Source organism: Limanda limanda, chromosome 15 (assembly GCF_963576545.1).
Source record: "Limanda limanda chromosome 15, fLimLim1.1, whole genome shotgun sequence".
NCBI lineage: Eukaryota > Metazoa > Chordata > Actinopteri > Pleuronectiformes > Pleuronectidae > Limanda > Limanda limanda.
In genome coordinates, this window is record NC_083650.1 from 7894849 (window position 1) to 7907800 (window position 12952).

Sequence of the window (12952 nt, forward strand, 5' to 3'; positions counted from 1 at the left end):
CATGTTTTCTTCAGAGGAAGAATGTATTTGATATTATTGGTCAAAGTTGAACATGTGCCATGTAGATCTCAAGTAGACTGAACAATCTCAGACACTGGATAGCAATATAACACCAACCTTATTCTGGATAAGGCATAATTTTGATTTGCTAATAGAAGATTCCATTCATACTCCCGATTATGTTACTCACCATAGTCTTTATTTTATTTGATCTATGACTCAATGTAACAGGACAACAGGTTTTCACTTTATCCCAGGATAAGTGTCATCCAGCTGCTGGTAACTGCTGTTCGTCGATGTCAAAATGCTATGAAAAAATGGCTACAGGGAGTTACAATATTATTAACACTTATAAATGTCTGCATAATGCAACTTGGGTCGAAATAGTCCTTCCATTCAATATCTGTCCTGCACATCATAACCTCTAACCACAGCCTGAGTATCCAGAGAAATGTATTTACATTATTCAACTCCAGTGCAACAGTTCACATTGTCAACAAGTCACGGAATCCAAAAAAGAGACGCCATCAAAATACAAGATATATCCAGAAAATGCTGCAATGTATTTCCAGCAGCAGTTTCATCACCACAGTAACGAAACCTCCGGTGATGAAATGAAACTCTCACAGGTCTCTGTACATCACACGAGATGGAGGCTGCCGCGCTTCCTCCTTCTCCGCAGGAAGGAAATTAATTCTGTTTTCAAGATGCAACTTCCTTCCCATTCGTCTTGATGTCGATTTCTCGCAGCGAATAAACAGAAGAAGAAAACAAATGAGGGGGACAAAGCCGGGTGTCGGGGGCTGCCATGATGTTCATCTGCAGTTCTCCCACCGGTTGCAACTTTAAAGAGGTTTGATGGTTCATTTCTGACAAGTGAAAAGCGTCCTTCCCAGGAAAGTGACGCTGCTCTATAAAGAGAAAGTCTCATTTGAATAAACTGCCTCCCCCTTCAGAGCACATCCATATGCATGAGACCCCGCGTCTAATTGCTGTTAATTCTTTTAAACTGATTAAGATTTATTCACATTTCACAGAGATGCACATGCCGTGTGTATGAATGGAATCTGACGCACACGTTTCCCAGCAGAGTCAGTTTGAATGTATCAGATGTGATTTGTGTTAATTGTTGCACTAATGTTGAATTGAAATATCTATTAATGTAGAACAACATGAGATAACGAGAAGAGCGAATAGGGGGGTGCTTACTTCCGTTTAGGCTAACGCTAACGTTTAGGCTACAAAAACAGAGATGAAGCCAGACAAAGCTAAATATAAAATGATAATAAGACAACGGAACATAAGCAGAGATAAGAAAAAGAAACAATAAGAAAGATAAAATAAAATAAATAAGATTATATAGTAAAAGTCAGGTTGATGTTGACCATTTTTAAAAGTTTCCACAAAAGGGAAATGCTTTAAGAAGGGGTTTTTAAAAAAGTTCAATGGGCACAGAGCTCCATGCAGGGGCTTTAATAGCAAAAGTCTGGTCACCCTTTGTCATGAACTGTGACCGTAGATCTCAGTTGTTGAGAGAACACGTACTGGGTCAATAAATCTGAGTGGTATTTAGAGCAAGGTCATTCAAGGCCTTTAAAGTATGCAATGAAAAGAATGACTTGAATCTGCAGCTCAAACCCACCGTGCACCGTCAACTAGTGAGTGATGGTGGAGCTTTTAGATGGAGGGAGCCAGATATTAACCTGAGGAGTTGGTAGAGACCAAACTCAGAGATATAAGAGAGTGATTCTTGGACTTAGATCCAACAAGTGAAGCCAAACATGATTCCATCTGAATTGAATGCTTGTTTTGCTTTTTTTGTAATTAGAAACCTTGAATTAATGGTTAGCATTTACTAACTGTTCATCCTTTTCCACTTCTGTTACAGTACAATCATACAGGACAGGATTGGAAGTTTCCACTGTCAAGATGAAACTTTCATCAAAGGCCCTTGGAAGCCTTCACCAAAATTAAGTTGTTTCATTTCTGTTATTGGAAATCGTTCAAGGAAAGCAAGGCTCATTAAAAAAGATACAATTTCTCTGCACGCTCCTTCCAATCCTGCCTTCGCCGCATGATGTCGAATATATAGATGTCAGCTCTTCTCATCACAGAGACATCCGGATCACATGTGTACACTGAGCCTCGGGTCGCTAAACTTCTGATCAAAAAATTGTGCTTTGCAGAATCTGTTCTCCAAATGTAAGAGCAGCATAGGAGTTTATTAGACTGCCATTAGTTCACTCGGCATCCGCTCCAAGATAATGTCCTGTAATGATCGTGTGTGTGTGTGTGTGTGTGTGTGTGTGTGTGTGTGTGTGTGCTGAGAACGAACTCTCTTCCACCACAGTGTTCTTTGACCATGAGACAGACTGTAATTAGCAGCACTGTGTTCTCTTGTGTGTTATTAGTGCATCTGACCTTTGAATGCATCAGATGGGTGAAAAAACACATCTGGCTCTGCAGCCGTGTTCTAGCAGAGCAGAGCTGAAGACAATGTTAAACTCTGATCCTCAATCAGAGGAAGTTTCACCCGATTGTTCGTGGATTCTTAACGTTTGCTGCATTGTTTTGACCCGAGGGATTTCATACCCAGGTTCAACTTCAGATTTTCTATTTTTTTATCACTTAAATGGAACAAATAAGTCAAATAAGTACCTCAAAGCTACATTTCGTGTTTTTACAGTGGATTCACCAGAGGATTTAATTAATCTCCATCACTTACACAAGCTGATAATACAGCAGGAGAGTTTTATGCCAAAGCACCAAAGCTCTAGTATAAGACTTAAGAAAAGGAAAAAAGGAGCTGGGGGGGCCTCCAATGAAACAAATCGAACCCTCCCCCAACCCAAAAAACACATGACACCATACCTTGAATTTCCTATTTGCAGATGCTTCTTTTATTGTCAAAATTAAAGTGCAAAATCTGCAAAACATTAATAATAATAAAGTAGATAAGTTTAAGTGAAAACCTCCATCATACACACACGTGTACACACTTGAGTCTTCAACCAAACCTGTAAAATGGTCACATGGGGTCTTGTTTGGGAGGTTCCCGATTCGGTGTCGTTGCAGTTTCCTTTCTGATCATATAATTTCAGAGGGTTCTTTCAAAAAAGTCAGTGGACTACCATGCTAAGCCGTTCTTCGGGGGCCCCCTCACAGCTCAGGCCCTGATGTAACTGCCTGCTTAGCGACGTCCCTGAGATGGGAAACCCACTCCTGTCAGTTCAACTCCGAGTTGATCAAGGGACGTGGAATCCCCCCTTATTTTACTCGCGATTAAATCACATTACCCTCATTTCCCAAACCGTAAAGCCTTTTCCTCGGAAAATCCGTTTTCATCCACAGCTCCACTCCTGTGCCAGTAGCCTTGCAATCACATCTGTGTGTCTGCGCTGGCCTGTGCACAAGCACATGAGGTCGAGAGATTTGTAAGGAAAGGGGGGGAAAGATGGACCAGAAGAACTTAATCAGAGTCGCCTGCAAGCGATTTATCCAAGACCTCGCTCAGAAGCTGGCGAGCGGGCTCCAGCAAAACCCAGAGTCGGGAAGGAATCCAAACACTTCCCCTGAAGTGAGATCAGGCCTGAAGTCTAACTAAATCCTAATTTCTCTGCGTCTCTCGGGGAAAGATTTTCATTCTAAGAGTCACTTCTGTTCAGAAACAGCTATATCAAAATTACATTGTTCAACATTAAAGGAACAAATCAATGGGAGAGGGTAAACCCACCCACATTGACTTTCTCCAAGGACCCCGCCTCCCACCCATCACCAACCTGATTTGACTTTGAAGTGGATTTAAAGACCATAACAAGTTGGCTCTGTCCGCCGACTGGTACTGAGGAAATCAGATTCATCTCCTCCTGCCTTGGCGGAGTGTCCCCTCTGCGCTGGAGGACGCAGCTGAAATACAAAACCTCCAAGAGAGACGTCAAGCAAAACTTTAACCGTTCAATCTAAAGCAGGATTAGTTCAAAGTCCCCAGAAGCACATTTTGCACGTGTGCCACTCAAACCAAGGCAGTGATGTAACGAACAGATCTACAGATGCACGTATGCTTCAGAAAGCACTTGAGTCTCTCGTAGCAAACCTTGATTTATCATGAAGAAGCGTGAGATCGTTCACAACAACAGGAAATTGTCTGGTGCCTTCAGCAGAGGGGTGGCATGGCGTCTGAACTCTCCTCCCCCTCCCCCCCATCTCTCATCCTCTTCTCTCCCCTCATTTCCACCCCTCTCTCCTCTCTAACCCCAGTTTTCTCCGCTCACCCCAACCGGTCGAGACAGATGTCCGCCAACCTTGAGTTTTGTTCTGCTAGAGGTTTCTTGAATAGTATAGAATTTTGCTGCATAAATATCACACTTTTGTTGACAGCATAACAACACGGCCGTTGGTTGTAATCACCATATTTCCTCAAACCTTGTTGTCTTTATAATTTGACGTCTTCTTCTTGTATGACATCTCTTTTTCATTCTGAGATTGTAACTTTAATATTTCGTTTCAGTCTCACATCAAAGTCATTACTGCACCAAATATGTGCTGAAGTCAGTGGAGACCAAAACAGAGCTCAAAGAAGAGGGAATATTTTAAATTCTTGCAGGTGAGTCGAGGTCTAAAGGCCGATTTATAGTCGGTTTGTGCTGGTTTATGTATGAGTGATTCAAATATCAAGACACAAAGATATAAGTGTGTTTATTTATTATATTATCTCTTTTCACCCATCACCATTCCCTTCCCAGCTGACTTGTGAACTGTGGTGGAAACAATGTCAGCGGAGTTCCACCACAGCTGGAGACACACACACACACACACACAAAAATACACACAAACGCACAGGATATCCTCGGCTCCATTTTATTTATTCAAACCTCCCACTCGTTTCTCTGCAAAAGTTAAGTACAGCTCACAGGCCATGTAGATGGAATTTTCTTTCCAAACAGTGCACACATACACACACACAAACACATACGCACGCACAAACACACACACACACACACACAGAGGCAAGGAAGCTCAGGCCTGTTACTATTAACATCTGACCTTGTCCTGGAGCATTCTCCAACATGAATTTTAAACATGCGCCCTCTTCGCCCACACCTCCATGACCCCCCCTCAGATACCGGGCCAAATTATTCATCACATTGTCGTGTACCAGTTGCCTCAAGCCAAAATACAGGATGTGCTCCTCATGCCTGGTTTCCCAGAGTATTGATCAAAACTGTCAAATTTCTGAGCTGCATGCGAGGCCTCATTGGAATGAAAAATATCACTAAACCATAGGGAGGGGGCAGCTGTGTGTGTGTGTGTGTGTGTGTGTATGTGGAAAGATATGATACACATATGTGAAAGAGGGTAATAAGAAGTACTAAGAGGACAGAAAACACTGAAATAGCCGCTGCACTGACACCAGCACGTCAGCGCCAGGTTGACATTGAGCAGGTTTTGACAGCGGTGAGAAAAGTCTGTAATTGAAGGATGTTTTTCAGGCCTGCAGCCATCACAGTGATGTCAGGAGAAAATCAGCTACCGACCACTCACCCTCCTCCTGTCTCCTCCTCCCAGCAGCTCGCTCACCGTCTGCAGACGGAGACAGAGGCCTCTTCTTCACCCGGTCTACTGTAGATCAAAAGCAGTGAAAGCACAACACACCCTTGAAAAGATGTCAATGGAAAACACTGGTTTGAAGCTCTACTATCCGAGTCTTCTGCTGCAGGACTGATCACCCCGACTATAAACCTGTCTCCTTTCAGCTCAGGGTGTGATACATTTCATCGGTCATGCACACCTGCTGCACATGGAGGCAAACAAGTGAATCCCCAGAACCAATGACACCAAAAACCCAAGGTCGGAAGCACATGTTCTTCTAAAAGAATATTAAATTAAAAACTTCTAATCTAGCTGAGGTAGTTCGAAGGGGAGTGAGTCACAGATCTCACAGCTGGTGTTCACATTTAAACACATCAATCTAAGAGCCACTTCAGCATTTAGTATGTCAGGTCGAAGTATGGAGGAAAGGATGAAGGGATTTTGAATGGACGGATGTTTTTTTTTAATAATAAACAACATAAATAAACTAATAATCGAGTCCACATTACTAAATAAAAATAATTGAATAACGAATATACAAAGTAACTTACAGAAATTATGCATCCACTAAGACAACTGAAGTCTGAATTCTTAATCAGGAACATTTCTCTTATAAACATCACCACCAAATGTTAGGAACTATTAGAACATCAAAAACATAAAGTGAGTTAGGGTCTTTAATAGATGGACACAAAGGATAGAAAGTAAATTCTCAAGCAGACTAACTGGTGCATGGCCACATGGTCTCAAACAAGAAATTTGCCTGGATACACCCGCACTTTAAATAACCTCCCATTCCCCTGACAAGTTAATCCTTCCTACAACCATGACCTCACAAAATGGGCCTTGACTCCAGAGTCTTTAACTTTTCCATTTTTCTCATTTCTCTTTCTGTAAATGGTTGTTCTGAAATGTATTATTCTATAAATAATATTCAGAATGTCTAGAGATACCCTCCTGAAAATGTTTCTCTAAAACAAATTGCCATTTTACTTTTACTACTACAAAATAAAAATAATAATACCAGATTATTTTAGATAAGTAAATAAAATAGATGAACAGATTAATCAGATACAATTTAACAATATCTTTTAATATATAAATATCTCCTCATCTTCAATCAATAGCGTCTGTCAGTGTGTAATAATGATTCAAGTGTCTATAAATGCAAACTGAGACTGTGTTGTAAGAAAGAAGTGAAATGGTGACACCGTGTGGTAGCAGTGTGTAGGTGAATCTAGTGTTAGGTGTAACCAGTGGAAGAAGGAAAGGTTCAAGTTCTCGGTGAGTATGTGGGAATGTGTGTCAGGAAGGTTGTTTATGACAGAATAAAACCAATTGAATTAGTCATTAAACAGACTTTGATCTAAATGATATAGAATATTTTTTAACAAACTGGGCAAATCTTCAAATCATCAGTGATTGATTTAACAGTGATTATCATCATTGATAAAGTGGCAGCATTAAAACCATCCAACATTGGTCCGTCTTGGTACCTGTTATTGTATATCTATATAATTGCAGAATTAAAACTTAACTTGACTGTAAAAAAGATGATAACATATTCCTTTCACATCTAATACTATGTCTTGTTGAACATTTATCTGTTCACTAAAAGTATATCATTCTATGTTATAGTAACAATAAAACTGTGGTGGAGACTTTGTTCCCCTTTTAATTGTAAATTATAAGAAAAAATGAAAATCCCATATTAACGTTTGAGTCGGCTACCTCTTACCTTAATAATCAACATTATATAGAATGTTGCGCTGCTTTAAAGTTGATTCGATTCGTACTTGATGAAGTTAAATATTAGATTTACTCCCTCAGGGTCTCAGTGTAGCTTTATTGCCCCAAAGCCTGCAGCAAAGAGGCCTTCTAACATTCATCTCCCTTCATTACCAACCTCACACTGACGTCACTCTCATCCAAAAGTTAAAGAGGGACACAAAACATCTCACAGCTCATCCTCATTTGAAATGTTTTTATTCTAACACACGAGCCAGACACAGATGTTTAATGTTTGTGTTTATTAAGTTATCACACTGATGTGGTTGTATCAACAGCAGCAGACATTGAGCTGTGTAAACCTCTGAGAGGCAGCTGGGTGGATGCAATATGCTGCAGTTTGAAATGTAAGACACGCTGATGCAGAACATGACCCCGGATCAGATGTTAAATACAGAGCAGGTGTTTGAGCCAAACACAATGATGTCAGTGCATAGAGGTGCAGGTTTGACAGAACTAAACATTGTAAAAGCTTTGGCTCGGTCCCCGGACACTTGTTTGGTCTTTTGCTGTGATGCTGACTTAGCTGCAGTCGCATACTTTAGTAGTTTTTAGTCGTTTAGTGAGATTTAAACTCCTTTTGGACAATGTGACGAAACAGAGCTCGTACAAACAGCTGCCTTCACCCTGGAGAACATGGTGGGACATTACTGCAACAGCTAAAATGGTTCTGGGCAGTGACAGTGGATCTAATTACATTTTCTCCGTCCCAGTCAACACTTGTCTCCAGCTGCATCATGTCAGTCTTGGCTCATCTCATAGATGCGGGTTAAAGTACGTGGGCTGCAGGAATCCACTGGACATGAAGGGATGCAGGAGCCCCCCGGTGGATGCCAGCGGAACAGCACCGGCCGTGTGGAAGATCACATTCCCGGAGCTGAAGTTCGGGAAAGTCTGGTGGAAGCTGGCGGAGCTCGAGCCGCAGGAGGCCGGGCTCGGACTGACGAGGGAGCTGGAGCCGGGCTGCAAGGTGCTGTCCGCCCCGGGGTTCTGCTTTTTCCACTTGGTCCTCCTGTTCTGGAACCAGATCTTCACCTGGGTCTCGGTCAGGCTCAGGGACAGGGCCAGGTTGAGTCTCTCGCACACGGACAGGTACCGAGTGGCACGGAACTTGTTCTCCAGAGCCACCAGCTGCTCGTAGGTGAACGCTGTCCTGGCGCGCCGCGGTTTGGCGCAGGCCTGGTCCGAGCGCCGGCGCTTGTGCGCGGATGGGGCCTGCGGGGTGACAGCTGTATCTCCGTCCTCCTGGTCCTGATCCCCGGGGAGACCGTGGTCCTGGTCCCCGGGGACACCGGGGTCTGTGTCCGCCGGGGAGGAGAGGAGGGGGTCTGCCACGTCTGAGTGATGCCTGCAGGATGGGTGCGCATCTCTGCTCTCATCCCCTGAGAAATACAAATAACTGTTAGTTCAAAACCTCTGGGGGGAAATTCAAGATGCCAGAATATTATTAGTAGTTAGCAGCTATTTAAGGGGGATGCTGTAGGAATTCAAATATTCAGAGCTTTATTGACTGTTTTAGATTTGGCACACTTTTGGCTTTTTTATGAAGTGGACCCAAATATAGTTGTCCTGATTTGATGAATTAGAGAAAGAAACTAAGATAAAGGCCTAAAAGTCTCATTAAGGAATGAACCACCATCGTGAAAGCTTGTTCCTCTTTGTCCAGTCTGAACCCAAAACTGTCTGCTTAACATCTGTGAAGTGTTTGATTGGGAACCTGAGGTCGCTGGAGCGCGGCAGAGACTCAGAGAGAAGGAAGAGAAGGAAGAGAAGGGGGAGAGGAGACCCGGCCACTAATCCTTAAATAATTTATAAACCACACAGCGCCTCAAATGTCATGTTGCGGAAAGAAATCCCGTCTAAACCCAGCCCCGACACCTCAGCCGTGACGTGCTAATGGAGTTTCATATTTGCTCGGGGATCGATAAATGTCATCTATTTAAAGGGAAGTTTTAATCGAGCGATATTTGGGATCAGACATGGATGGGGTGTGAAGTTTGTACCTGCAAGGTGCTGGAGGGAGATATGCAGGATGCGGTAATGGGATATCGATCAAAAGCGCGCAGAGGCATCCTCAATGGGACGATTTAAACAATTATCTGGCCTGCCTGTCCCAGTGCCAATCACACGCTGGGGCTCTGGGAGCGAGCCTTTGTGGCTTCCGTGAAAAGGAAACGCAGCCTTGGAAATTAAGGGAAGGTCATAGAGAGATGACAGCAAATCTGATAGAAAATAGCGTCTTATTTACGGATCCAGACCCAGGAGAGATTTATTTATCCCCGCGTTCTTATGTGGAATCGCATTTTTTTTTAATATATATTGCACTTGCAGTTAAAAATCTAAGCAATATTACGCGTTAATGTTTGATCTAACATTACGCGTAAATGTTTGATGTATTATGATTCTTAAATCGTCAGTTTTCTCTCACCTGCTTTCGTGAAGTCTCCCCCCGCAGCGCTGTCCGACTCCGAACTTGCTTCCTCTGCATCTGCTCCGGGAAACTTCTCCTTGGAAAGTTCGCTCCCCCTTCTGCTGTTGAACTTGTTAGGATCCAATATATCAATTATTGAAAAGGAAATCTTATGAGTGGACGTCATCGTCACTCCACAGTCCTCGGGGTCCAGCATCCTTTTCCACCGAGAGACCGCTCGAAGAGGATGGAGAGAGGAAAAATGACTGACGTGCGTAATTACGCGTGCGGAGAGGAACTTCTCATAGTTTCGCCTCCTTCTTGTCTTCAAGCTTCATGGAACCGGCTTAGTGGAGATGATCCCTCGCAGTTGTGTGGACCTCGCTCCCTTGCCTCTGTCTGTCTGTCAGGATGCAGCGTGCATGAGGTGACCGGAGCGCGGGTCTTTAAAGCGTCTGCATGTCCCCCCTCGTCTCTCAGCCACAGACACGTGACACAAACACTATTAGTGTTTCACACGACCACCTAATGGGCTCAAAGCATTCGTCGATAATCACCCATATCATTAAATTCAATAATGCACGTCCTGAGAGTAAATTGGGCACAGATGGCACTTGATCCATATCAGAGATCGCCCTGTCTAACCTAGAAACGGACACTTATTAGAGGCGATGCTGTCAGGAAAAGGGGATTTTCTCGTCCCCTGAGCAGCACAAAAACTTTGTGTTAATCGAAAACAAACGGTTTCTGCTTATAAACAGCTGACCATGGATGGGATTGTTGCAGCACCGTGTTTACCACCAGTACAAGCCATAACTTCATTATATTAAAATGGAAAAGCATTAAAATGTGCTTTACACTTCAGCAGTGGGCATACACAAACAGATGTATATTATATAATGTATCTAGGAGATATATAATATAGTAATATAAAATGTGTTATATTCAAAGTATGTAAAGACATATTTTTAAATCACTGAAGTGGCAGCTTGAACTTGTTTAATTTAAAGAATGAATATCAATGTATTAAGTCTTACACCCATTCCTCCACTTTGATTTGCTTCTTCATGATTGCAGATCTATTCTGTAATCCATTTATGAATTAAGTTTGTTGTTATTTTTATGATGATAAATTTCCAGTTCCATTTACATTGCATTGCAGCACATTTCCCACAGTTAACTTAGAGCAAATCACAAGAATGAAATTGTTATTGTTACTATTTAAAGTCTATGACAAATGAAAGGCACTTCTCATAGAAAAATTAAGGAGGAGGTGTTTTCCACAGTCTCAAAGATTCCTTGATGAATTCTATTCTCTGAGCAGCTTTAAGAGCATTCAGAGCTAAACTGTGGCCACACAATGAATACAGCTGATTGTCTTCTCACCTAGGTGATAGATTTATATTCACAATCAATCGCTCCCCCTAGTCGCCGCTATTAGTATTCAATATAAAGTGGCACAGGGTTGTTTAAAGCTCGATGCCTCGTGATGGCTAAAATGGTGAAACCAGCGCAGGATCAATATTCTCAGCAGGTGTCCAATACAGATAATACCTGATGGCTACAGACAGTCATTTTGGATACTGGAAGGCCAAACCAGTCACAGAACAGGGAGGTTTATCCGAAGCTTCCTTTAGCTCCTCAGTCCTTGAATGACCCAAGTGTTTTTCACGTTTGGTTTCTGCTTTTATTGTCATTTATTTAAATTAGAATTAGAAAAGGTTCATTTTGTATTTATTTCCCTCTGCCAGCTGTAGTTTGGTGTCACTCTGGTGCTCCATTTGTTTATGAATTAACATATTTTACAATCTAAGCCTGTGAGGTCTACACTCGTGTGTGCATGAGACAGGCTGAGGGGCCTGCTCTGTGTTTTTCTGTTCAGTGTCAGTATCATGGGGGATCTGATCATGTTTACACACTGTTAAAGGTCTCCCAAATTCCTCCCCACGCCACTTCCTGTGTTACTTATACACTTCAGGGTGATTGCTCTGCTCCACGGAGGTTTCATTGCTACCCAGGCATAGTCTGGTGGACTGTCATGGTCTGCAGTAGTTACATAGTCAAACATTTGTTAAAGCCAAACCCTATGGGGTGTCAGCATGTCTGCATTTGCATGTGTATGGCACTTGTGCGGCCATTACTGTAGTACCTCCATATGAATAGGGCCCACTGCACGCTGGAGGTTTACAACTTCCTACGAGAAAGCCCAGTGGCCGGACATCTGTTTGTTTGGGTCGGCGGGACAAAGGGGACAAGCCCCGAGGACAAAGAGGCCCTCAGGTAGACTTCAGACAGCGGGAACAGCAGCTGGCTCGGCTTTGAGTCTGCACGGGCCAGAGCGAGATCTCTAAGTGGAGGAGCGCTCGCTGTCGGACACCGCGGGGAGCCGAAGAGACACACTTCCATCCAAGACCCCCCTCCAGGGTCAATAAAGTCATCACTTCACAGGGAGGCCGACCCCAGTCTGCTAAACGTCAGATAATTTGTCTAATGGCAGCAGCGGCATCATGAGCTGCGGTTCTACTCACAGACTCACAGGGTCCATTGTTTTCTCTGAAGTCCTCCACTGTCTCCACAAGTCTCCCGTAAAGAGGGAGTCAGACAAAGGATCAGAAAGTGTCGAGCATTCAGGGAGGCTGTTAGATCCTCGGTGTCAGATTCCTAAACTCTGTGGTTGTTATGGTTTCTGAGATGCAGATACGTTGATGGTTTTCATGTTAAATTTATACAGAGATGAGGAGCGGTTTGAAGTGCAGGTCTCCAGTCGGATCTGGGTGGCTATGTGATGAATCTTAATAACCTCGGTGATCTCTAGTTTTCACTTCACCAGTGAAGTATCTCTACATCTACAATAAGGCATGGCTGGAAGATATTTGTTCAGATATTCATGGTGCCCTGAGGATCAATCCTACTGACTCCTTACCAACGCTTAAATGTTTTCAGACGTTCACTGAAGTCGCTGAAGTCCAGATAGTTTTCAGATATTTTCCTGAGAGGCTGGATGCTAGACCACAACAGTTCAAGTTGGTTGCTCAGGAATATTTCCAGAGCATTTCCTGCCCTAGTAAAATATCCTGAAAATGCCTGTGATAAAACAGCAAAATTCACTTTGAGTGGGCGGGTTTCTAACATGTGACTGATGCAAAACACAAAGAATAGAGATAG

The 12952-nt window shown here is 43.0% G+C and overlaps 1 protein-coding gene across 1 annotated transcript; it reads right to left on the minus strand.

Annotated features, from left to right (window-relative positions):
* Positions 1–8133: 8133 nt before the first annotated feature.
* nkx1.2la (NK1 transcription factor related 2-like,a) lies at positions 8134–10004 on the minus strand. Its single transcript, XM_061087902.1, has 2 exons — positions 9806–10004; positions 8134–8759 (listed from the first exon to the last, which is right to left on the minus strand). The coding sequence occupies exons 1-2, from the start codon at positions 10002–10004 to the stop codon at positions 8134–8136; spliced, it is 825 nt and encodes a 274-aa protein (XP_060943885.1).
* Positions 10005–12952: the final 2948 nt, after the last annotated feature.

What these genes read in the sequence shown, in the direction of transcription:
- nkx1.2la (XM_061087902.1), bottom strand. Translation starts at nt 10,004, where the DNA reads ATGCTGGACCCCGAGGACTGTGGAGTGACGATGACGTCCACTCATAAG. An exon ending in GGGAGACTTCACGAAAGCAG is followed by an intron (nt 8,760 to 9,805) that starts GTGAGAGAAAAC and finishes TGTATTTCTCAG; the next exon opens with GGGATGAGAGCAGAGATGCG.